Source organism: Strix uralensis, chromosome 5 (assembly GCF_047716275.1).
Source record: "Strix uralensis isolate ZFMK-TIS-50842 chromosome 5, bStrUra1, whole genome shotgun sequence".
Taxonomy (NCBI): Eukaryota; Metazoa; Chordata; class Aves; order Strigiformes; family Strigidae; genus Strix; species Strix uralensis.
The window spans coordinates 39,666,893-39,692,605 of NC_133976.1; the positions used below are offsets into that span (position 1 = coordinate 39,666,893).

The following is a 25,713-nucleotide window of genomic DNA, read 5'->3' on the forward strand; positions in this document are numbered from 1 at the left end:
CCATTCCAATGCCTAACAACCCGTTCTGTAAAGAAATGCTTCCTAATATCCAGTCTAAACCTTCCCTGGCACAACTTGAGGCCATTCCCTCTTGTCCTATTGCTTGTTACTTGGTTCAAGAGACTCATCCCCAGTTCTCTGCAACCTCCTTTCAGGTAGCTGTAGAGGGCGATGAGGTCTCCCCTCAGCCTCCTCTTCTCCACACTAAACAACCCCAGTTCCCTCAGCTGCTCCTCGTACGACATGTGCTCCAGACCCTTCACCAGCTTCGTTGCCCTTCTCTGGACACGCTCGACTAATTCAATGTCCTTTTTGTAGTGAGGGGCCCAAAACTGAACACAGTAATCGAGGTGCGGCCTCACCAGGGCCGAGTACAGGGGTAAGATCACTCCCCTGTCCCTGCTGGCCACGCTATTTCTGATACAGGCCAGGATGCCATTGGCCTTCTTGGCCACCTGGGCACACTGCTGGCTCCTGTTCAGACGGCTGTCAATCAACACCCCCAGGTCCCTCTCTGACTGGCAGCTCTCCAGCCACTCCTCCCCAAGCCTGTAGCGCTGCTGGGGGTTGTTGTGGCACAAGTGCAGCACCCGCCATTTGGCCTTATTGAAACTCATCCAGTTGCCCTGAGCCCATCGCTCCAGCCTGTCCAGATCTCTCTGCAGAGCCTCCCTACCCTCGAGCAGATCAACACTCCCACCCAACTTGGTGTCGTCTGCAAACTTACTGAGGGTGCACTCAATCCCCTCGTCTAGATCATCAATAAAGATGTTAAACAGGAGTGGCCCCAAAACCGAGCCCTGGGGGACACCACTCGTGACCGGCCACCAACTGGATTTAACTCCATTCACCACATTCACCACCATTCAGCCAGGACTGCTGGTAAATGATGGAAAGCAGCTTGGCGAGCACCCCAGCCAGCTCCTTCAGCACCCTCGGGTGTATCCCATCAGGTCCCATAGACTTGTGTATGTCTATGTGATGCAGTAGGTCACTGACTATCTCCTCCTAGAATGCTGGGGGGTCGTTCTCCCAGTATGTGCCTTCTGGCTGAGGAGGCTGGATTCCCTCAGTACAACTAGTCTTGTTATTAAAGACTGAGGATTCAATCAGTTCCTACTGTTCTGGAAATGAATTCACCATCCTTGGCTTTGCTTGTTTTTGCAAATGTGTCAGGGTTTTACCCTGGCGGATGCTGAAAATGGCATTTAAGTTGTACAGTGCTAACTCGAGCTAAGAACTTTGACGAACTGGGCCCTCATTAGGAAACTGAAGAATGATTTTTTTTTCCTGACCTCTGAAGCATGTAAAATAAATACACTAATTAAAGAAAGATCTGAGCCTCAGACCTTATATAGCGAACAGTGATACAGATTTTCTTCCTGCTTGATACACCTGCAATACACAATAACATCTTTCTCCAGCAAAATATGTAAGCACACGCTTAATGTGAAGCTAAAAGAATACTCTGATTGGTTTAAAATTAAGCAATGTGCTTAAGTGCTTTGTTGTATTTAAGCCAGCCTTGAATCAACCAAGATGGCTCACACAACCCAAACATGTTCCACAATTCACTGTTCTCCCTGAAGTCTGAAATACCATGGACCACTGCCAGCCTCCTTTGACTGCCCTGCAGGTACTGCACTACTAGATGAGTCACCACAAGGAAATGTAATTTTGGAGTTGGCTTCTTGAAACAAAAACTCTTTGCATCAGCTTGTGGACAAATAGTTCCAAACAGAAAAAAATTACTCCTGTAGGTATTCCTGCACTTCTAGTAATGTCCTGGTCCTGAACATTTACTTAAATGGGATATTTCCATTGCCAGAAAATAGCTATATTTACAAGCTGACCTTGAAACATGTACAAACTATTCCTCCAAGATGGTATCACAGCTTCTCAACTAGATGCCTCAGACTATAGACTGCTAAGGGATACTGAAAATTCTCTTTCAGCCTCAGCTACTGATGCTGTGTAAATTTAACATAATACAAATCTCACACTGTTTTCTTTTAGGTCTTTGCTGAGTTCCCAGAATGGCCCTGTTAACACCACATAGAAAAGCAGAGGAGAGAGCAATGAGTGGATGCAATACAAGAAAAGGACCTGAGAGCAATGAGCCTCTGTGGCTTATTCACAATGGCTGACGTGTAACACCCTGTATCTCAAAAGGACAACAAACTCAGGCACGCACAAGGCTGGCAGAATGCAGTAGGTGCTTCTCCATCTGTTTCTCTTTTCCTTGGCAGCACAGTTTCAAGGGAGAGTTTAGTGACACTAGTTCCTACTCTCACAGTGGTTCTGTCTGGACAGCACACTTTGATGACCTCCTGACAGAGGGTAAGGCTGCAAAACTGCATCTTCCTTCCATCCATGCCCATCTCAGCTGCAGACAGTGCCACTATTCACAGCAGGACAAAGTGACTGCAAAATGCCATCAGACCATCTTTTCACACTGAGTACACACTGGCATAAAAGACAACATCAGGTACAAGAAAACAAAGAAAAAAGCTAATTTCTTTCTACTGCTAGAGAAAGCACTGCCTCCAGAAACACTGTAGGAATGGACTTTGAGGACATTCTTACAAATCATTGAGAGACAAAATCATCTTTATCTTGAGATATGTGAGCAGGCAATCATCTCTCTCTATCTCATCCTTTCAAATGACATTGCTTCTACAATATATTTGTTCCAAGCTCTCTAAAGCACTGGCTAGTAATGCAAAAATCTTACAAAAATGACTGATTTTGGCCTATACAAGATGATAACAGAACAAAACCCTGATCTGGTACCATTATAGCTGAATACAGAGATAAAATTACGCCCTTAAACTCGGAGTACCACAAAAGTGTTAAAAAAAAGAAAAATCGTATAGGTCACCTTGACTGTGACAGGCAGGAGATATTGTTTCTAACATAAGTAATAGGACTCAACTTTTCAATGCATGAAAAAACTAAGAAGTTTGGGAGAACTATTTTTGTTTTGGAAATTACATTCCTCTGTATCAGACTGTAGCAGCATGGGTTGGCTTTTGTGATAGAAGTTATTAAAAAATGTCAGTTCTCTCATTGAGAGCTACTGGCATCATTAACCCTCCGAGAGATAACAAAACAACAGGAGGCATTTCTTCAGATTGTTTTGAAATTTAAACATATTTGATATATGTTTTTCTTACTGTAATGATTTCAAAAGTATTATAACTAATTGCAGATGTTTTCTTTTAAGAGCCTCTTCTTGCTTAATAATGCACATGAGATATATGAGATTCTTGGCTGGTAGTCTTGCTTCTTTTGATACTTTGTTTTGTATTTGCCATTCATATACATAAATTCACAAATGAGCCACCAATACCTGGCAGTCCTACTCAACTTTATACATATTCATTATAAAGAGAAGAGAAATTGTACATACCCAGAGCGTTTAAAAATTCTAATGGTGGCTCCGACAAGTTCAAACATACGCTGTCTTGTATATCTCCTAAACTTAGACTATACCCTGCTATTATAATACATTGCTACTACTCCTAGAATGATATGAATAGCCTAATAATATGTATTTAAACAACTTTCACACTTATGACTCTGTGTTAACTAATTTTAGCACACAAACACGTAGCTGATGAATTATATCAATGAGTAAAATCATGTGGAAAGACACTAGGCCCCAAAGTTCAATAGGTTACGGTGAGAATACTGGCAATTAAAATTCTCATTTCTGTTCAAATGGTTGTTGACACCCACAAAGTCTTTCAGTGTGGAGCAGAAGAGACTGGTCGTTGGCTCTTCTTTGGCACCACCACCTGTGTGCAGGACAGTCAGAAAATGGAAAGAGCCTGGAGACCCCAGGCCCTTCAGCAGCCCTGCCTCCAGGGTAAAGTGAAATGGTCATGGCACAAATGAGCTAGGCTGAGTTAACTAAGTTTGGATAAAACTCTAATGAGGACAAGGAGATATGTAGCTTTCTCACACATTACCAGATTCATATGTTCTGGGGGTTGGATTCTGACTTCTGTCCTTTTAAAGGCTTCAATTCAAAGCTCTCAAAGATTTTGAAGGGAGAAGTGACAGTTCTGACAGTGCAAACAGCAAAAGCAATCTTACAACAGTTTTCCAGTATGTTACCATGCTATGCCCTTGTTTTCTTTGCAAAAATAAATAAGAGGAAACATACAGAAAGGCTCTAATCAGTACTTGAACTCAGTACTCTTCTGACAAGATTTTGTGGATAATAACCACTTATTATGTGTTAAATACGCTTCAGTTCACTAAAAAAAAATCAAAGAACTTTTGAGTTGATCAAATGTAGAGCTCCTCAGTTCCAGAAGAGCCTCTAATAAAGACCAGCACATGTCTGTTCCTGCTCAGGAGGACCTGAACGGTACAGGTATGACATGTCAGGTCTAAGAACAGCAGTCAACCACATAAGAATGCCTGGAGAAGCTTCTCCTGCAAAGCGTATGGAAGTCAGGGGATGTTTTTAGATTCTTCTGCTGGGAGAATATGGATACCAGTGTGTATTGAGTCCTTACTATTAATTTATTTCTCAAATAGCAAATTTAAAAGAAAAGAATACATCATATATTAAGAGCCATTCAGCTACAGCATGTGAGTTAAAGACTAATACAGCTCTTCAGTAAAACGTCCAGAGTATGAAAAAGATCAAAACATGAGTCAGTTTGTGGCAGTCCACAGAGACACATCTTGACAGGCAGTGGTCTATGTTCATTGTTCAAGTGATGGTAGGCTGGCAACGGGCACCATCTGCTCCAAGAGCAGAGTCACTGAGTCACTTTACCTTGGACGATCCCGGGAATGAGTCAGTTTTGCTCCAAGAAATCAGACTCTACAAAGTTACACTCTATTCCATAGATTCATTAATTCCAATTTCATTTTAGCCCTCTCTGTTCACCTTGATTCATGGAAGAGTAATTGCATTTGCATTTTTTCATTTTTGCTGTTACTGACAGTCTCATAAATGAGGGAGGGAGATAGCACATTCTACTGGCCTGAAATGAAGCACTCTTAAGCAAGAATCAACAAAACAAGAGCAGTGCTTTGAAATGTTATGAAATGAAATAGATTAGCCCTTATGTCCGCTTTGACAAACATTGACTCATATTGTAATTAGCCAATGTACTAACATTTAAATTTCTAAATTATCGGTATGGTCAAGGCTTTCCTGAAATGTGGGATCCAGAATAAACAAAATCTATAGCACAGCTACCTCTGGTTCTAACAAGCCTAAGTAACCCAAAATAATTTGTATTTTTACAACTTCTGAAACACAAAGAGTACTGTTGAATATCAGAAGTTCAAATTAAACAAGTGCTTTTAAGTTTAGTGAAGACAAGCATCTCTAGTACAAGCATTGCTGAGATCGCTATATGAAGAAAGCTGGGTGTGCTGACATAAAGGGAAACAATTGGCTCTGAAGAAATTACAAATTTAGAGTCGTGATAAGGAATGAAAATGCAGATGGTCGAGCAAAAAGAAAAACTACCTGCACTGATTTTCAGAAGAGGTATTAAGGAACAAAAAAATCTTTTGTTCCATAAACCGAGTTCATTTGGCATGAAAATAATACAATGATAAAAATATTTGAATCTAAATTTCTGCCTCATATTTCAAATCAGATTTAATTTGCAAGATTTTTTTTTTTTTGGTGGTTGTGATATGTATTTGAAAAGTTTTGACCACAGACACTGCAAAAAGCTGTGCAGTGTTTACCAACCAGAAGGGAGATTTCTTTTAGCATTTTTGTGTTTGTTTTTTTCTTTTAATTAAAAGACTGTTGTATTTTTTTCTTCAAGATACTACATTTCCTGAAATTTAATCTTATGATGTGGATGCTATTGAAGCTCTGTTCTTTTAGAGAGGCAACTTCAGTCCATTTGGCAGTTGCTTCAATCCATTACTTAACCAGATGCATATATTATTTTCTGTACTGTTTTCCTGATCTTTCTCTTTCTAAAGCTGATGGAATCAGACACCCAAACACTTTGCTTTGTTTTACTTTACTTTACAGAAGTGGATTATCTGGGTTAGGAAGGAAAGGGGAGGCAGTTCACAGCTGTAGATATTATGTATTCTTCTTGGTAGGTGTGTAGAAATTTCTCCTAAATGAGACCAACAGTATCTTCTATTGTCCAGAAATGAAAGTCTTAAGTGAGAATCAGCACAGTAGCACCAACTGCTTTTGGAAAGATGCTTTGGGATTCTTAGCTTGTATGTGAACAGATTTTCAGCTTTAGGAAGAAAGAACTTAACTAAAATTTCAGCTTATGAGGTGAAATGAGCTCATGATTTATTTAGTTCCAAATGTGCCCTACTTTGGAAATTGCTATAATTTGCTATGGAAAGTCATGTAACTTTAAAAATAAGGAAAACAGAAAATAAAGGGGACCCCCCACCCCCACTCCCCACCCCCCTTATGATTAAGATTCCAAAGCCAAGTTTTTAGTTCTACAGCTAACTCATCTTCATCTCCTGGAACATGATGTTTTATACAATGCAATACAGTGATAACGGTAATGCCTTGAAACAAACACCCATGTGACTGTTGTAGCATAGACTATGCTGCTTTTTCAATTTGTTTCCTTTAAGTTAGATTGACTACTATTCTTTTTTGTTTCTTTCATACTTAAATCTAGATCACTTCTCTGACACCATCTGTGGTTTGTTAATATAATCAGCCAATAAAGTTGTAAAGACTTTCTTTCCAGGCATCTTTTTAAAAATTCAAAGTTCAGATGTACAAAGTCAGTCACGTATCTAAGTGATAAATCACAACTGTAAGGTTCTCTGGCTCAAAAATCTGCTTGCAGCGGTGAGCAGCTTTTGACTTAGAGCAGCAATTTTCCTTTTATTTCCCCAAAACCAGCTGTAAAAAATGATAACCAGCTTTAAACATGTCATCCTAAAGGATTCCCTTTAAGCTGAGTAAAGCTGTGTGGTATAGCTCTTTACATGCTGATAGAGGAAGAGGCAGCACATTCCCGATGTCCTCTGCCGGTCAGTGGGCTCACAACTCCCATGTGAAGTGAAAGGGCAAATCAGTGAGGGTTCAAATTCTAGTGCTGTTAATGCATCTCTAAACTAAGTCCACTCTTCTCTCATCTTCAGCATTTGGGGAATATATTTGCAAGTGCAAAGCAAGATATATCCTTTCAGGTTCCAGCATTTAATTAAGCTTTCAGCTATCTTTGTGAATGAACCAAGAGCATCTAATATGCGTGTCTACAGGGAACAGATCAGGAGTACCACTCCATCTGTGAAGTTGTTTGCTATCAGCTGGAAAAAATCTCTTCTCAATTAGCTTCTCTCTGTATCTAACTTCCTCTGGAACATTGCATCTACTATAGCTGAATCCCAATTGTAATAAATGTACATGAACAAAAAAATACTTTTGACTTCCTCCACGATAGCCTGCATTTCTGGTAGTAATAGGAAATAGCATTTAAGTAGTGGCAGGGTAAGCTGGCTGAGGTATAGAAACCAGCATGGGAAGGATGATATTAAATGATTTTAAAATAATTTGAAAAGTGTTCAAGGTTGTTTAGCAGACCAGAGCAGAATTGTTCTGTACTTGTTCTGATTATTTTTTTCCCTCTCATACACTCTCTTATTATAAGTAAACGTATGTAGGATTCCCAAAGTGGGAAATCGCTCGGTTTAGTGTCTAATTGGAAATGGTAAGGATTTTAAAAGTTAAATCCCAACTTGAGTAGATCTACTTACAGGGACCACTAGCAATGCTTTACTCCACAACAGCAATCAACACAAAGACCTCACCTACCATAGAGAATTTTCTATCGTCTGTTTGGTCTAACATGCTTATCCAGTAAAATGCATCATGGTAACCATGTGGGCAGAACATTTTCGGAACAGATGATCTTTCACCACCCCATAACCACCCGATCCCCATTTAATACCCAAGCCATGAATGTAAATAAAGACCAGGTTAGAACGGTCTTTTCCTGCAGTATGTGAGAACTGATAATTTCACACTGACATCTCAGAAACCAATTGTTCCTGGGAATCGTAAGATGCTCAAAAGTCACGGTCACCAAAATGATTTAGAATAGCGTTAACATTCACATGGCAAAATATGATTCAATGTCCCAAATGTCAAACATTTGTACTTCAACTTTTTTATGTCTCAGTACTTCAAGGAAGAGCTACACAGGTTTTTCTCTGTGTGGTACAATATCATCACAATTCGGACATCATAAACCATTTTCAGCTGTCTCAACCAGGTCAAGACTGAGTTTATCTTCATCTTGAGTTTATCTTCATCTGTATTGTTCTAGTTGACTTCCTTTAATATCCAACACAAGCGTTCAAGCAAAATGAAATAAAGAATTTCCCTCTCTGAAGGTAACCTCTAAATTAAGTATTCCCAAATCAAAGGAGTGAACGGCCTATTTGAAAATCAGTCAGCACTGGGCCAGATCTCCTGAGTGCTTCCCTTCACTGCAGTTCCTCTACCCATACCGACGTTCCCCCATTTCTCTCCTGGATACCCGCCCTGCTCCTGACTACTCCCACGTTCCCTACTCGTTCCTATGTCACACCCCACCGCAACGCCACTAATTCAACATCACGCTGCCCACCTCCTTCTTGACCCATCCATCATTTTGCTGCACAGTGCTAACCTATCACCGAGCTGCTCTGGGGAATGAGACCAGTATGTACTAAACTCTCTCCCCAACACAGCTGCCAGACAATTAACAGCATGAGTATCTTCCAAAATAGCTGGTTGTACGCTATGGGTGGGTGACAGGCCATGGCGGTGTGTGGTGGTGCAATTCTCATCCCTCCCCGCCCCTCCTTGTTGGGCTGCTTGGTGCTAGGTGTGATTCCACCCACGTCCCCTGAGCTATACACCAATCTGTGGAGATAAGGACTGCTAAGGTTAAGGCGCCCCCTTAACAAGCCTGGTTCCTGCCCCTCCCGGTTGCTCGGAAATGTTATAACAGTCCATCATCTCCTAACGGCCTGGCACACCTGTGCCTGGGATGAGGTCAAATGGGAACAATAACAGAGTTGCACATTCATCAAGTTCTTGTGCAACTGCTGGAAGGCACCAGAAGGTATCTGACAAAAGTCAATTATCTTGGACCCTATAAATTGCAACTACAAGGGAGACCCTTTGAGCTCTCCTGGATCGCAGTGGGCCTGTGACCAGTATCTCCCCTGAGCTGGGATGCCTCAGGTATCAAAACCCTTCAGGTGTCATCTGCTGCCAGAGCTGACGGAAGGCCAGGGTGAAGTCAACCCACTCAAGTCTCAATTATCGCCCGTTGAGGAATGCCAAGGCATTGTGAGTATTTACTCTAAACTCAAGAAGAGGGAAATTTTCTTTGAGCTAGCTTCTCTTTCACCCATTCTTTCTCTGTTTATTGGTGTTTGAGTATGTACTTCATTCTACTGGATCCAAAACCTTTTGTTTCTGTGTGTGTGATTGTATGTTTTGTGTTCATTCTACTGGATCCAAATGCTTTTGTTTCTCTGTGTGTGTTTGAATGTTTTGTGTATGTGCATGTATATAATGTATAAATTAAGTTACCGTTAAGTAAGTTAGTGTGAATCTTGTCATTTTAGAATCTGTAAATAAGTCGCTTTTCTTTCTTTCAACATTTCTGAATTATTTTGTAATGATAAATTGCTGTTAGTTATTAATAAATCTAGATTTCCTACTAAATCATTACTGTGTCAATACTTCCATCCGTGACACGGTGACACACAATGTCTACCGAGTAAAGAGCACATGCTTCCATCAGCCGCTGTGCAAGGTTGCCTGCAAGCTGCATGTAATAAATGCCTTATTTTAAAGAAATTTTTAGTTTGTCTATCTTTTTTAATATACACAAAGGCATCAAAAAGCATTTCTTCAGGAGTTTTGCTGTACATACATGTAACTAAGATTAAGGCTATTTAACATTCTTGTATTTTAATATGAACCTTATGGAAGATGTAATGCGGGTATTTCCCCAGTTCTCCGACTGCTCCTTATCATCTACCTGTGCATACAGATCACAGGTTAGGCCCAGAAAAGTGATGAGATTGACGTGAACAGTAACAAGGTATGCAAACAAAAATTCTCTGTAAGGCGCCCTTTGGCTTCCAAGACCTCTGAAAGAACTCACATCACATTTTCAAGCTGCTTTCTGCAAACCACGACCGATGAAAGCATGCCTGTATTTACTAAGAAAATTGATTTTCACATCACTTTTGGCTTCCATCAGCCATTTTTCAGAGCGGGCTCAGGTATGACGGGAGCCATTCCACACGTATGAGAGGGTCTGGAACAGAAGCTGCAGCCTCCATAACACGAGGCTATGCCCTGGGTTTGTAATGGCCACGGTACAATAAGCACCGTGTCCGGTAACCGAGAGGGCCGGTGAACCCTTTGGATGCGGACAGCACCTAGGCCGGAGGAGTTTGTTTACAACCACCTTCCAGCCGCTCGCCCTCGGGGAGAGGCGGCCTGGGGAGAGGCGGCCGCAGCCGAGCGCTGCCCTCAGACCGCCATCCGCCACCGCCGCCCCCCACTGCGCTGCGCCCCGGTCCGGCACCGCAACGAGGCACCGCCTCCCAGCGGCCCCCGCGCGGCTCTGCCGGCCCCCCGGACTGCGCGTCCCGACGTGCACCGCCAGCAGCCCCGGGGGCGGCGCGAGCGCGATGCACGCTGGGAAGCGTAGTCCCGCCGGCCTCGCCGCCGCCTCCCGCCACTCTCCAACCGCGGCCTAAACTTCCCGCGCACGCTCTGCGCCACGTACGCTCCGCCGTCCCGAGGCCGCGCTCTCCTCCCGCCCGCTCACACAGCCAATCATGGGCGCCGGCAGCGCGAAGGGGGGGCCCTTCTCGACCTTTGACCCGGCGCCGAGCGCGAGCGGCTGCCCGCCCTCCTCTCCGCCCCTCCCGCCGTGCCAGCCGCAGCCGCAGGAGGCGGCGGAGCGCCCGCCTTCCTCCGCCGCCCCCGCCCTCGCCCTCGCCGCCGGCCCCGGCCCCGGCCCCGGCCCCGGTCCTGGTCTCGGCTCGCCCCGCCGAGCGCCGTCGCCAGCAGCGGGCGAAGTGGAGCCGGCGAGGCCGGGAAGACGCCGCCTCCTCCTTCTCTCCTCCTCTCCCTCCCCCCTCCCCGGCCGGGTCCGTCAACATGGCGAGCGCCTCGTACCACATCTCCAACCTGCTGGAGAAAATGACATCCAGCGACAAGGACTTCAGGTGGGAGCCGCCGCCGCCGCCCTCTCCGCGCCCTCCGCCGCCCGCCCAGCCCCCGCCCTGCCGCGCCCGCCCGCCGGCCCCGCGCCCGCAGGCCCCGCGCCGCCCTGCCCCCACGGCCGTCTTCGCGCCGGCCCCGGGCCTGGCGCCGCGGCTGTCAGGGCGGCGGCAGGTGCCTGTTGGCGGGGAGGCCTGCGGGGCCGAGCAGGGCCTTGGTGCCTCTCGGGGTGAGAGAGGGCTGCCCCCCCCCCTCCCCCCCCCCCCCCCCCCCCGCCTCCCAACTCCCCGGGCCGCCCCAACGGGGATGGGCGCGAATCTGTTGCTACCCCGGGAAGGGAGCGCCTCTTCTCGCTGCCCGTGAAGGACGGGGGACGGCAGTGCCCGGAAAGCCGCGGCCTCCACGCGTCGTGGGCAGAGATCCCAGGCAGCCTGGAGGAGCTAAGGTTTGCTCACCTGCGTGGGGATAGGGGAGGCAGGAGGTCAGCGTTTGAATATCTGCCCTCTCAGATGCTTTAAAGTCGAAAGGATGAAGTCCTGAGCAACCTGATGTCGCTGACCATGCTTTGAGCAGTGGAGGTTGGGTGAGATGACCGAAAAATACGGTGTGATTCTGCAAATGGAAGCAGGGCCGGCCACCCAGTACTGTGGCCTTGAACATCCTAAGCTCACATGCTTCCTGCATTCCGCATCTTGTAGACAGAGGGGTTTTGTGCTCCTCACATAATTTAGTACCGCCTCTAAAAGTCTGTGCGTCCAGAGACAGAAGTCTAGCGAAGTCTTATGGGGACAGGACTGGTATATGTAATTTTGAGCGTAGGATCTCCTACAAGAGCACTACTTTTTATTGGATCGCTTGCTTGCTTTGTAATAAATTAATAGCAGATAAAATGCAAACATTTGAGTATCAGAAAATGAAATGGTGTAAGCTAGCAAAAACCAGCAGAGGTAATACATTTACACAGTAGTTCTAGCAAAGCATTAGGTTAAAAATAATTACATTTCTTTGTATTGTGCACAACCAGAAGTTCACATTTGAAACCTTTATTTGTCAAGGAGGGTATGTGAATACAGACAGGGAAAAGGCATAAAATACGCTTGGGCTTTGTTGCTTTGCTCCAGCATTAGGGTGCTCAGTTTATAGTTGAATGTGTTGACATCCAAACAAGTCTCCCGTTAATATATTCAAATCTAAAAGAAAACAGGTGATGATTAAATAACCATAGAGTTGGGTTTTGAAGAAGCTTGTTTGCTTTTCACAGACTGTTGTAAGCACGGGACAGTGTGATAAATTTGTGGGTTTTTTCATTCAGATTTCTTTCAGATTTTAGTAGGATGATACTACCTGAAGAATTTAGGCTAGAAACTTTGGAAGTAGAAAATAATATTGATTACTTTAAAAAAAAGACCATCCAGAATTGCCTGATTTATTTAAATTGTACTAAAAATAGATTCAAACATTTTTTCCTCTAAATATTACTGAAGAATTGTTTACTTTTATTATGCTAATCTGTTTCTGTGGTTAAGTGAGCTTTCCATTTTGTGCTTATGGGGAGGATGACTTTCAAAAAATTCTAATGGATTTATGACTTAATACTGATTTTGATGAGTTTAAAACTTTCTGCATAAAAGGGGTAGGTCACACCTGTCAAATACAGTTGCAGCAAGCACTGTTTTTCCCAGCTACATGTAGTTAGGACTTGTTTTGTAGTTCTTTAGGAGAGCACGCTTCAGAAAACCTGTTCTAGGAGCTTTGTACAACTTTGAAATTCTTGACTATTAAAAATTTTTTTCTTAAGGTAGATTAAAATCTGACTTTACAGAACATAAAATGAGTGATGATAGACCTTTACAAACTGGCTGTTATGCAGTAACACATTTTATGAACCTTTGTGTATCGTGTATTTGCATAATGGATAAAGTAGTATTTAGTACTAGTAATTGTAAGTGCATTTATTCTTAGATCATGTATATTTGAAGAGGGATAGTGTAGTTAATGTTGATATTGGGGAGCTGAGTATAAACCACAGTTCAAGTAACCACTTTACTGTAAAATTTAATCCTCTGTTTTTTGGATAAACTGATTTGTCTGATGCAAATGTTTGTGGCATCTATTGTCTGGAAACTCAGACTTATATTCTAAAATGGGCAGTAATTTAAGGTGGCAGTTTACTGTGTGGCTGTGGGAGTAGCAGTGTCCTCACTGGAGGGGGAGAATGACTAACTACAGGGTTTGAGGAGCTGCTCACGAGCTGCTGCTTTGCACCAGCTAAAGTTGGATGTGCCTGAGGAGGAAGCAGTTGTGACTAAAGGCCACATCTAAACTACTTAAAACGATTTTTCTAAATACCAGCTACTTTAAACTAAAGTTGCTGGGCTTCCCCACAGCATTGTGGGATTTGGATTGTTTTGTTTTTTTTTTTTAATGGAGGAGTCTGCCAGGAGGACTCCTCAGTTGTAGTTGAGTGCAGAAGCTGCTGATGCACTGAGGATGTGCAAGCTCTGCTTAGTTCAAGAATGTGTCACAAGTAGGTGATAAGTGCATGTGAACTTGTAAGGCTAGGAAATGAGAGTTACTGACCAAGGAAGTGAGGGGAGACTATTAAGGTTTAAGAAAAGGAGGTAAATATAGCGGTAATGTGGAGACAGTTTTTGAATGTTCTAGTATGGCGTGACTTTGTGTATATCCTTATTCTATCCTGTCTGTCCGTTACCTTTACTTACGAAGCTTTTTTATTTGCTGTGCTTAAAAGCTGATGCCATTTGTGTTCATCATCTGTTTATGCGCACATCTGGTTCCTGTCACATTACGGGCTTCCTTCAGTGGGACTGTTGGAGTGAATGAAAAATGAGTGAGGTATTATCTTAGAAACACCTTGAGACTATTAGACTAGAACTACTGTATTAAAAGACAGGACAAGTTGAGGTTCATTATGTGAGGGCAGGCATCTGGCATTTGTGATGCATATTAAGACTATGCAGAGTCTTGGCTTTCATTTTCAGTAAAAAAGTATCTAGTATGTCAGGCTGTAGAGATAACCTTCCAAGTATGACCTGAGCTCAAGTGATTGTCTACTTGAGGCCGATGTGCCTGAAGTCCAAATGTCAGCCTTAACTGTTCAATTACAAACCATTTTTGTCTGGGGCTTTGAGTGGGGGTTGGGATTGGTACTGAAGCCTGTGGGATTCATAGTTGAGTAATACAGATGTGTTACTTCTGAGAAGAGAGGGCCCTCACAAAAGAACAACAGATTGGAAAACAGACTTCAGAAGGAAAAGATACAAAAGGCATAAAAGTGATATTTTTGTAAAGTGATTTCTCAGTATGTTCTTCTATTGATGGATATGCCAGTGTTATTGAATAATAAATTAATTGATATGAAGGGTGATTTTATTTGCTTGATCTCTCAAGAATTAATCTTGGTCTTTAATGTGGCACCCGGATTGAGGGCTGGATAAATGTGGTCAGCTGTTGTCTGGACTATAAACAAACTAGTCTATACAGGGCAAGAAAATGAAAAACATGTGAAAGGTAGCTTCACTCTTTATTTTTCCTTTCATTAATGTTTGACTTTTGTGAATTTTATGGGAGAATGTTTGAAAAACTGTGTTTTTCTTCTTGCTTAAAAGTTGTTTTAAAATAAACTCAGAGCAGAGATTAATTTTTTTAATAAACTAAAAAAAAAGCGTGTCTCTGAACTACTTAAAATCTGGGAAAGCATCAGTTTTTCTTTGTGGAGACCAGTTGAAATATCATTTAAACAGTCAGAGTAAAATACATCATCTGGGAAGGATGATGACCTAACTAAAAATTATTGTAATTTAAAAACAGTTTTTCTCCTTTGTATGCTATAACTAAAATAAATGCTACTGGCATCACAAAACAGGTAACAGTAATCCAATGTTAAATGTGATTTATTTGATAACAAATGGTGGAAACTGAGAATCTTGAATCCTGAGCACTGTGAGTAACCCGTATCCTTTTAGCAATAATTATCTGACTATCTTTTGTCAGGTTTATGGCTACTAATGACTTGATGACAGAACTACAGAAAGATTCTATCAAGCTGGATGATGACAGTGAAAGAAAGGTGGTGAAGATGATTTTGAAATTACTGGAAGATAAAAATGGTGAGGTGCAGAACTTAGCTGTGAAATGGTACGTATTCTTTTTCTACTGTGTAAAGAATTGTTTAGTGACTGAAAACATAAAGCACTTTTGAAAAACTTAAAGAACCACTGCTACACAAAATAATTGTGAAATTGATGTCCGCAGAGGAACCCTTGTACAAATAGGCTACCTGCCTTAATTGTAGTTTCTTACAAAACTGTCTTTTGTTGACAATGTGGATTAACATTTGGGGGTTCAGGTGACAAATAGTGCATGCGGTCCTTGCTGAAAGTACATGAATGACATGCTTGTTCTTTGGTGATAGTTCTGGAATGATAAATAGATTTTAAAAGATTATAACTCATTGGTAGTTGCCACATTGATATTTGACTGTGAGAAGGCAGATGATATGTGTAGGGGAAAAATTGTAGTATTGGAGTAGTTCTCAAGCAGAGGTAAAAACATAAAAAAGTAAATATATGGTCTTGGTCATCAAATATGGAACTTAGCATTAACACAGTATTCTGAATGTTATTGAAGAGGTTTTACATGCTTTACAGGAACTGTAAATGTTTTATGGGGTCAGGGTGCAGTTACTTGCATTTCAGAGACTTTTGTTGCTTCAGTACCTTCTCTTCCTCACTTTATTTAACTTTACATGTGGTGTGGCTTTTCCAGAGCACCCTTTGAAGAGGTGCTACCTTTATTATGACTGACTTTTTGTGCCCTTGAAGGAGGGCCTCTTTGTTAAGAATCTTCTAGTGTTCCAGAGAATGTTTCTTGTGTGTGAGGTCAGGTTTTTTTTAATATTCTATCTATGCTACTTATATTCCAGGAGACATGGATTGAAGTAAACTTGCTAGGCAGTAGCTTGGGACAGCTTTGAAGAGAAGTTTCACTTGTGACTAGCAAGCAGAGTTAGTTTGTTTCAGCTTGTTATTCTTTACAGTTTGCCCTATCAGACTAGCAAAGCAGAAAATTAAAGCCTGTGTCTACATCTGTTTATGTACTTAGAAGCAGTGCTTACATCAGCTTCTGAAATATTTTAAGTGATGGTAACCAAAACCTTGCACAGAGAAACTAGTATAAGAATAGCAAGTTTCAAGCCAAAGTTTAATATTAGCAGTTTAGTAATATAATTGTCACTACTTTTTCACTACTCTCACCAGGGTTGCAGTGTTGTTAAAATGTCTTTCCCCCTCCCCTGCCTCCTTTTTTTTAACAGACAACTCAAAATGCCATGTTTTCTTTTAATTCAAACTTCTGAAATGTCAAAGCTCCTTGTGGTACAGCTTAAGTTCTACAGCTTTGAAACAGATTGCTTGTACTCAATCAGAAGAGTAGATTATTATGAAACTTGGCTCAGGCTTAGAATTGTCTTTGTGCAAAATAGCATTTTGTGGAAGCTATGTTGCAGCATACATGTGGTATTAATCTTTAATGTGCATCCTAAAGTTATCCTGAAGTTTCAATTAATGCACATAGACACAGCTTATATATCACAGTCTTTAATGGCGGTGTTAGAATTTTGGACCTAAAGTACCAGTAATGTTTATTAAAACATTAAAGCAAGATTGCAAAGGGAAGAGAAAATAGATGGCTGCCTGTGTATGTGCTTATGTGCGCGTGTCCTGTTCCTTTCTTATTAACCATTCTTCCATTTTTAAAGTTTGCTTTGACATACTGATAAAATTATTGGATTTAATTGAAATGAGAGGATCTATTTAAAGTTTGGAAACTTTTTGAGAAATTCAAGTAATGTTAAAGAACTGTTAAATTTACTATAATGGGACAAGAAACACGATGGAAAAGTTTTCAGGTAAATTGTGAACATTCATCTAGAATGTGTACATTCTTGAACATGTTGAGTTTTTTTGATATCACTTACAGGTATGCTTTGAGGACCAAAAAAAACCCCCCCTAAAGTTGTCTTCTCTTCTTAAGGCAGCTTATACTCACATTATTGTTCCATGACAGTTTTAAGCCAGTCTAAGATAAAGCTGCTGCTGCTTTGCTGTTCTTGCCCTCCTTGTCCCATTTCTTGTGCTGTTGTTTACCTGATTTTAGTGTAGACTGGTTTGGGGACTTTAGTTTTCTTCCAGTTTAGTGCTCTCCTCCTGCAATCAGATGAGCATTGATAGAAACAATAGCAGGGGTGAAGGATAGAAGAGGTTGAACGTAGTTTTTCTAAGACAGTTTGAGCTGATCTAAAGTCTTCCATCTACTAAAACAGTGGGTGTAAGCCCGATTCGTTGGGAAGTTCAGCCAGCATATTTTTCTTGACTTTTTGGTTTTTAGTATGTTGTGGTGGTGTTCTTTAGTTGTGTATTTCTGTTACAGATTTGCTGGCACTTTTTCAGCTGAGGAAAGCATAAACTGTGTTTAGGTCTCTATTAATTTAAATGCTCTGGTGAACTTCAGAGACTGTCAGCAGGAACTTCCATCAGCTTGGTACTTGATGACCCATTTAAGTATAGATTCCCCCTCTCACAGGAAAAGGCAATGCTATGTACCTTTGTATCTATGTTTGAGACAGATACTTCCTTGAGGAAGGGAGGAAAGATTTGCAGCTTGTTAGGGGAGCTTCCTCTATAGGTAGATCAATGGAAACACTGTGAATGGCAAAGGTATTGATCACTCCTTGAGCAGGTAATAGTCTTGCTCATGGATCACTCTTTCAGGGTTTGATTCTTGAGGTCACTGAACACAACAGATTTAAAACAACTCGGAGGAGCCTTGAAGCAGCATTTATTTTTAGGCAAGCACAGCAACAAGTAAGCAATGTTCCTGGTTTTGCCTTATTCACTGCTTGCTTTCACATTTGAGTAGGAAGGGCTCTATTACTTAAAATGCTGATTAACTTGTTTCTTATTATCTCTTCAAAGCACACTAGTGATTTTGTTCTTGATCCTTTCAGTTATATTACACTTTTTTTGGACAGGATAAAACGTTGTTCTTTGGTTAGCAGAAGTCAGGTTGAGAGTTCATGGATATTTGGGTAGCTACCTTGCAAGATGATTGTGCAGTTCACTTCTGAATAAAAAATGAAAATTAATGTGCTGCCTTAGTACTCTTGCAGTAAAAGTAAACTTTCTCTAAGCTTTCACCCTACAGAAGGGAAAGGAGTGTATTTGTCAAGCTTCTGTTATTGCAGGCAGTAGCTACAAACTAGGTCAGTAACTGCAGGTTGTTCACCTTGTTTTTCTTAAGAGCATGTAAAATTTTAAATGTATTCTTGTTGTCTACATTTTTTTTCTCTGGAGGAGTTGTTTTTTGCTTCATCTGATAGTCACAGGCTGTTTTCAGTCAATATTGAAAATGTTACTGGGCATTCTTGCAGCATATTCTTAGTTTAAGGCTGTTAGTGTAGTCCAGCATTGCATCCTGTGTACCTTATGGCAGTAGTAGTTATACTGCCTGTAGCTCTATACAAGACTATGTGTATGTGGATTAAACGATCAGTATGGTTTGTCTAAGCATAGGTATTGTGTTGGGTGTACAGTTCATTCTTTGTTGCTTATAATGCTGGTAATGTTCTGCTGGCCCAAAAGGCACGTTGTGTCATATGTTTGGTGTTGCAGTTTAAGGATGAACAGCTTCTCATTTTAAGCAGTTATCTATGGTTTGATCTTCTGCCATTTAAACCTATACTTACAAATTGTTATTGTTTCACGCTGTGAAATGTTTCCTGAAACTAGAAAAATCCAAACAAGCGCATATATATGGGGAAAAAACCACTGGGATTATAGTAAGTACTTTCAGTGATTCCTCCCGTGTGATACTGTAGTTTCTCTGCATTTATCAGTGTGACTTCTCTGGGCAGTGGTTCAATGTAGGGAATCCTGCTTGAAGCTGTGAGTCTGAGTCATTAGTGTGAACAGGATGATGCACATACTGACTGTTGTGTGACTGATCCGGTTCAGCAGCTTTAAAGCGTTTTGGATGCTGTGGTAATACACTGCTGCACATCACGCTATACTGGTCATTTGAATCAATTTTTTTTTCCATTTGTGAATTTTAACTCTTCCCTGTAAGTAAGTGTGCTTATTTGATAGCTATTAGAATATGCCAATTTCAGACTGTAATTAATTATGAGTTGGTGTCCCCCTTCCTAATAAGGAGCTACACTATGAACAGCTTTATTTTCAAATGTATGTAACTTAAAGGAGAGGGTGTGTTATAGTTGCTGTTTATTTGCATAAGCAGCTGAATGAGCTTTTGACTTTAAGAGAAACTGGACACAAATTATTGGCTAGTGAAAGGTAAAAAAATCAAAGAGCACTTAAAACAATGTCTGAAACTGCCTTCAAATGTGTAAAATACATGCTTGAGTGCTAAAGTTTTGTATTCAGAACTGATTTTATAAAAGAAGGTAGTATTTTTATTTTCAACTTCTGATAAGTTTAGTTTGTAATCTGGGACTGGTAGTAAGGTCTGTAAGTGATATCTACTGATTTTAAAAGCCAGAAAATAGTTGAGGTAGTCTTTTTTCAAATGTACTTCATAATTGGTATGTCAGCTTTATTGAACTAATAGGCTGAATAAATAGGACTGAATATGCTAATTCAGGTAAAATTTAGTTTAACACTTTCTAGAAACTATAATTTCAAGTGTTTGTGTGAATGACTGTCATTTCAGTGGTTTGGTCATCTTTAAAACATCAGCAAAAAAGTGTTTCCTATACTTAATTGAGATGGATCTAATTGACCAGCCTTTGCTGTGATTATTTTAGTTATTCATAGGTTACATAGGTTATTGAAAAATAAACATATTTAAATGAGAAGAATGGTTCAGTAGTTCAAGTTTAAAAAAATATTTACCATTATTTCAGATATTTTCACTTATGGAACAACTTTTTTGGTGGAGACCTGCTTCTGGTCTGTCAAAGTCGATGTATAAAAGGATGGCGTCAGCTGCAGATCTCTAGTATGTGGAAGGTATATGTTCACAGAGCTGCACAAATCATTGCAAACTGTAAAAAGCAAAAGACATGACCTTTCTAGCAGTGGAAGGAGGGATGACACCTGGAGTCTCACCAGCCAAATAGCAAACTCGCTCGCTACGGATCGAAAGCAAACTTTCAGGATCACTACTCTGAAGGCCTGACATATTTTTGAAAGGATACTGTTACTCATTTTTATAAGTATGCACTTCCATAATTGTACATGTGCTTGTTCCTGCTTCCTAGTGCTTTTGTACTTCTGTTGGAGCATGCAGCGTTACAGGTGTGGAATGGTTTCTGTGAATTCTGCACTCGTACTGTAGTCTGTTGACTGAAATGCACAGGGAGTTTCCCTGGACTACTGTGAACAGTCATCATACCTTGGAATTGTGATTGTTTCTGTTCTAGGTGATTTGTGCTTGTGTTGCTTGCGAAACAATTTACTATGCACGAAGGGTTGATGAGTGCAACAATGCTGTGAGTAGCTGCTGACTGACAGTGGTGTGTATTTGAAGAGAAACTAAGTGATGTGTCAGTGGAATACTGTGAAGGGAAAGCTTGACTGAGTTGTGGAGAAAATTGAGCTTTTTGAGTAACTGAAGAAAATGCTTGAACTTTTAGGAATGCAGTCAGGGGTGGCTTGATGTATTTGAGTCTGGGAGATAATTCTTGGTAATAATCTTTGTGTTGGCAAATGCTTGTGTGCAAATTTACCAGGGATTTGTCTGTTGGAGGAAAAGGTCGTTACCAGTATCACTATCCAGAAATTATTTTAATAAGATTGAAGTATTAATTTAATATGATTGAAGCAGTAAAATGACCAAATTAGATCGTGGATATGGTCCTCTAAACCCCTACTCTCAGGGGTTTAGTAGCTGTGGAGATGGTTTGATGGAATCTAAAGATTCCCGTACAGTGCCCTTTTCCTAAATTAAAGTGCAGTGTCAGGTTAGGGCCTGAGGTTTGGCTGCTTTTAACAAAGGGTGCTCTGTTAGAGCTGTTCATTTCTGCAGGAGTAGGTGTACCTGCTCAAGCAAGTGAAAACCCATTCCATTACGTCTTCATTTCTGTGCGCTTAAAGGGCTTCTTCTTATGCCTTTCATCTGATGCCAGTCAGTATCTCAATTAACAGTTCTCTTGAGATTATCTGTATGCTGTATCTTCTAGAAATGTTGCACCAAAGTTGTTTTTGTATATTTATTTTTAAGATGTCTGTGTATCTCTGTAAAATGCTCTGCAAAATGAGTAAATTGCAGTCTTCTGAGTTTGTGGCATTGGGGTGATCATAATGCATCAGTTTCAGATGTTTGTGGTCTCATTTGACTAACATCAATATAGTTTGAAGTTTTGTCCATTAACAAAACTGAGTTAGTTGTATGTGATAGTTCAGTACATGGTTTTGGTAAATATGTTTTACCTTTGTAGCTTTTTTTTTTTTCAATTCCCAAATTGCCAGTATTTTCAGCAGGTCTTACCACACAAGTAGTGTAATGGTGGGTAAGGAGAGAAGGAAACCAAGCAGGTTACAGTTTGTGAAGGAAGGCATGGAAAGCGGTAGGTGTGACTGTCTTGGGAATTGCATATTCCTGTGTGTTAATCCATGTGCTGTGCCTCGAGTGCAAATGCTGTTCGGAGTTCATGGGCGTAAGGCATTATGAGCATAGCCATTGAAGGAGAAGCTCCTAAGTTTGCCTAACATGGTGACAGACCACTAATGCCAGAACTTTGAACCTTACTCTGGTTACTATTGTATTGTAAGTCACATTTAGTGCTTGAATGCAAGGGCTTGCTTTATAGAACAGATAAATCTTCTGTGTCTATGTCCTCCTTCTGTCTGCACTTCTTGCTTTGCTGCCTTTTGCTTCTGTTGGACATTTTTTATGATAATTAGCTCTTGCTGCTGTGAATTCTTGGACCTGGGAAAGAAGGGTACCAGCAGTAGGGTACATTCGACAGGTTTTGGGATGGAAGATGTATTTTGGTTTTGTTCTACTATACAGAGCTATGTCTGCTAGCTATCCAAGAGTGAAGGCCATAAATCTCAGTCCTTTGACTCCAACTGGAATTACTGGTTTGCAGTCTTCTGAATCTGAGCCTAGTCCTCCAGTCTAGCTCCCTCCAACCACTGTGTGTAATGTTTTAGTTTGAGCTGTTGGAACACTGTCTTTTTTAGGAGTGGAGAAAATGGGTGACCAAATCATGCGGAACAATGATTTTTGAGGGTCTACAGTTGTCCTGTAGTATGAGCTATATGGTGGAGAGTGACTTTGGAACGACTGAGAGAACGAGGTAGGAAGTGTGAAAGGTGTGGGGAACTCCCAAGTATGTTTGAGAGGCTTTGTAGCAGGAGGAATGTAAAATTTGTTGCTCTGAGACTGAAGAGAAGACTGAGTTTCAGGGGAACTTGGAACATGTGGGTTTGGATTTACCCTGTAGGTGCTTCTAAACTGTGTTTGACCGGACTGTTCTTTTTTTGCCCATGCACACTCAAAAGGACTGTTGCTCTGACCAGAAGTGGGGATTGCTAAAGTGACTTGTTCAAAATGAACAAATTCATTGTCAAGTTTGACTGTAAATTCACAAGTTAATTCAATATGATCCAAGGTGCCAAGTCGCATTAAAAAATGGTGAGATAATACAAAGCCATGTATAGGTCAACAAGTAAAATTAATACAAGGTAACGTTTCCTTGTTAACAGCACTTTGGAATTAAGCTACACATCCTCAGGTCTTCATTGCTAACGCAATGCAGGAATTTGTCTTTTTTCCCCAGCAGTATCAGCAAGGTAGTAAACCTGTGCAGTTGTCTTGCTGTTATTCTTGGTAAATACAGTTCTAAGCTCCTAAACTAACTTCAGTGCCTTTATGTTGAATGCCATAGCCTTGAGCCTTTCCTTCTGAATAGTGATCTGTGACTTGTGTGTTCCCTCGCAGCTGCCTGTCTGACAGTTTTATTAGCTAGTAGTGAACCGAAGGTCCAGCTGTCTTCTTGGAGAGTTTGACTTAAACTCTAGAACCATTTCCAGTAAAACAAGAAAAACCATTTCACTTTTAATCTTGTACATTGTGTGCTTGTTTCTCAATACATAAAAATTAAGAAAGGAACTTTCCTTTAGACTGCAAAGACTCAAGAGTGAGTTTTCTGTCTTAAAACACTTGTGGGTTTATTTAAGTGCGAAGTGTAAAGTAAGTTTTTGCCTGAGTGGCATAATTTAAGTTCGATTCTGGACTATCTAATTTCAGAATAGTAGTCTTCATTGAGAGTTTAGTATCGTGCTAGCTTAGACAGAATTTCTGCTTGCCTATAGATGATTTGCCCCCCGCCCCATTTTGTGCCATAGACTTAATGCCTGTGCTTTTTTTAATGTGAAACTTGCTCTTAATTCAGAATAATTTTCTAAACCTTATGAAATACAACCAAAACAGTTTTTTCTCCCATTGTAATCACTAAAGTCAGAAAGGAAGTACTTTGCATCCAGATAGTTTCTCTCCAGTGATCTGGTACAATTAGAATATGATGTATTGAATTTATTAATTTTACTAGAACTGCATACTGATATTTGTTAATCAGGGTTTAGCTCTGTACCATGATCTGGCAACTCCATTATTACGCTATACAATCAAATGTATGATGTCGGAAGTTCTCTTCCCACCTTTTTCATAGTGTCTTGAGCTTGTTTTTGTAAAGTGATTTGAAAGGCTGGTTTTGGGGGAGGAGGAAAAAGTATTTACCCTTGTGTACCAAACTAACTTATGGATGAACTTCTAACAGGTTGATGATTTCTATTTGTTTCAAATCAATGAAAATTTAAGTGCAAAGTAATATATTACAACTTTCTAAATGTTACTATTTTTTTTCAAAGCATGGGGAAACAGTCCATCTTCAGGCAGCCTACTCCCTTTCCACTTGACAAGGAGTTAAACTAGGCAAAAACTTCTAGTTGAAAGTTGTTTATTGTTAATTATGTTAATCTATTTTACAAATAATTTCATCATCAGCTTGTAAAACTTCTCCATACTTCTGATGTTTCAATAAGGTTGTAACCGTATGGTCCTAAATCATTGCAGTCTGAGAAGTCTGACATACTAGTAGTGAATAGTGGCATATATTTGAAAATTTAAATTTTGCTTTCTTGATCTTAGTCTTGTTTTGATAACAGGTTAGCTCGTTCATTTTTCCTCTAGGGTTTCAGTTTGACTTCAGCCCTCCAAAACTAGTGTTTACTAACCCTATAGGTGTCATTTTAGTCTCCGTTAGCTTTGCTAGAATCAACTTTAATGAAAAGCCAGATGTATACAGTATTTAATTTCAGTGCAGAAACAGCTAAAGCTTATACGGAGGTATTGCATTCTAATGTCGTCATAATATAATCAGTTTGTGATCGGCTTTAAGATGCTCCTTTTTCTGCATTTGTTCATACATTGATTTCCACATATTTTAGTTTTATAGTTCTGATTTAAAGAGGTTGTCTGTGTGCATTGTGTACAGTGTTGAAGGGCAAATACAAAATTTGGACCCTCCCTTGTAAGCCACAGAAGTATCCATGATTTCTGATCTGTAACACTTGGCTCTGCCAGTTGCAGTAGGAGACATGGCCTCTTAGCTCAGTACTTGAAACCGCTTTAACGCTCTGTTGTCACAGTACAAATCTGATGGGACCATTGCATGGGCTCGCTTTACAGAAGTTGGGCTCTGACTCACAAAAACAGCAACAAAACTTAAGCTTTTGAAAATTGCTTCCTAAAAAATGACTTTACACGTCTTTCCATTCTTCAAAATCTTAACCAGATTGTTTTGATACAAAGGGCTCACTTAAAATCCTTACACTTTACTGCTCAACAAATTTCACACTGAGAACACACATGTAAAAATCTCTTGAAAAATCTTCTGTGCTTTCTCACTGTGGCTGAAGTTGAATTTGATGGCGATATGCATAACTTGAAGTGTGTTTCATAGGCGGAAAATCATTGAAGTGCTGTTGAAAATCAGGCTGTAGGATTTCTTTGGTGGGACACCTGGAGCAGCTGCAAAACAACTAGGGGATGGTCTGTGCAAAAGACCAAGTCAAAATGCTTTTCATTATCCCTTTGATCCAGATGGAAGAGAATATATATAGTAGCTTTCTGGATACATCTATATTTCTCTTAATTCTGCTGGTGGACTACACTTCCAGTTCGTGATTCCCACATTTTCTGTAGATGGTCCTTGCTACTGCTGTCTCCATTCTTGCCTCAAGCCATTGCTTTTTCTCCTGTGTGACTGTTGCACACAGCTCCTTGACCTCCTGCCCTCACTTCTGTTGGGGTCAGTGCAGAACCTAAGTTTGGTAGAACTTTAGCTTCATGTCACATCTCACTCCTATTGTTGATGTCTCGTTAGTAAGCATGCTGTCTTGATTGGATAGTAATACTGTGGATGTCACCACAGAGAATTAAAAGAG

The 25,713-nt window shown here is 40.8% G+C and overlaps 1 protein-coding gene across 3 annotated transcripts in view; it reads left to right on the forward strand.

The window, feature by feature from the left end:
* The first annotated feature begins 10,938 nt into the window (after positions 1–10,938).
* The window catches only part of CAND1 (cullin associated and neddylation dissociated 1), a 31,939-nt gene continuing 17,164 nt past the window's right edge, over positions 10,939–25,713 (forward strand). The window contains exons 1-2 of one of the 3 annotated variants that reach the window (XM_074870526.1): positions 10,939–11,226; positions 15,236–15,379. In XM_074870526.1, coding sequence (XP_074726627.1) covers positions 11,159–11,226; positions 15,236–15,379 — 212 coding nt within the window. In that variant the 5' untranslated portion in view covers positions 10,939–11,158. Of the gene's footprint in view, positions 11,227–15,235; positions 15,380–20,164; positions 20,269–22,446; positions 22,563–25,713 lie in introns of those variants that run through there. The other 2 variants (XM_074870528.1, XM_074870527.1) reach the window with 2 other exon arrangements.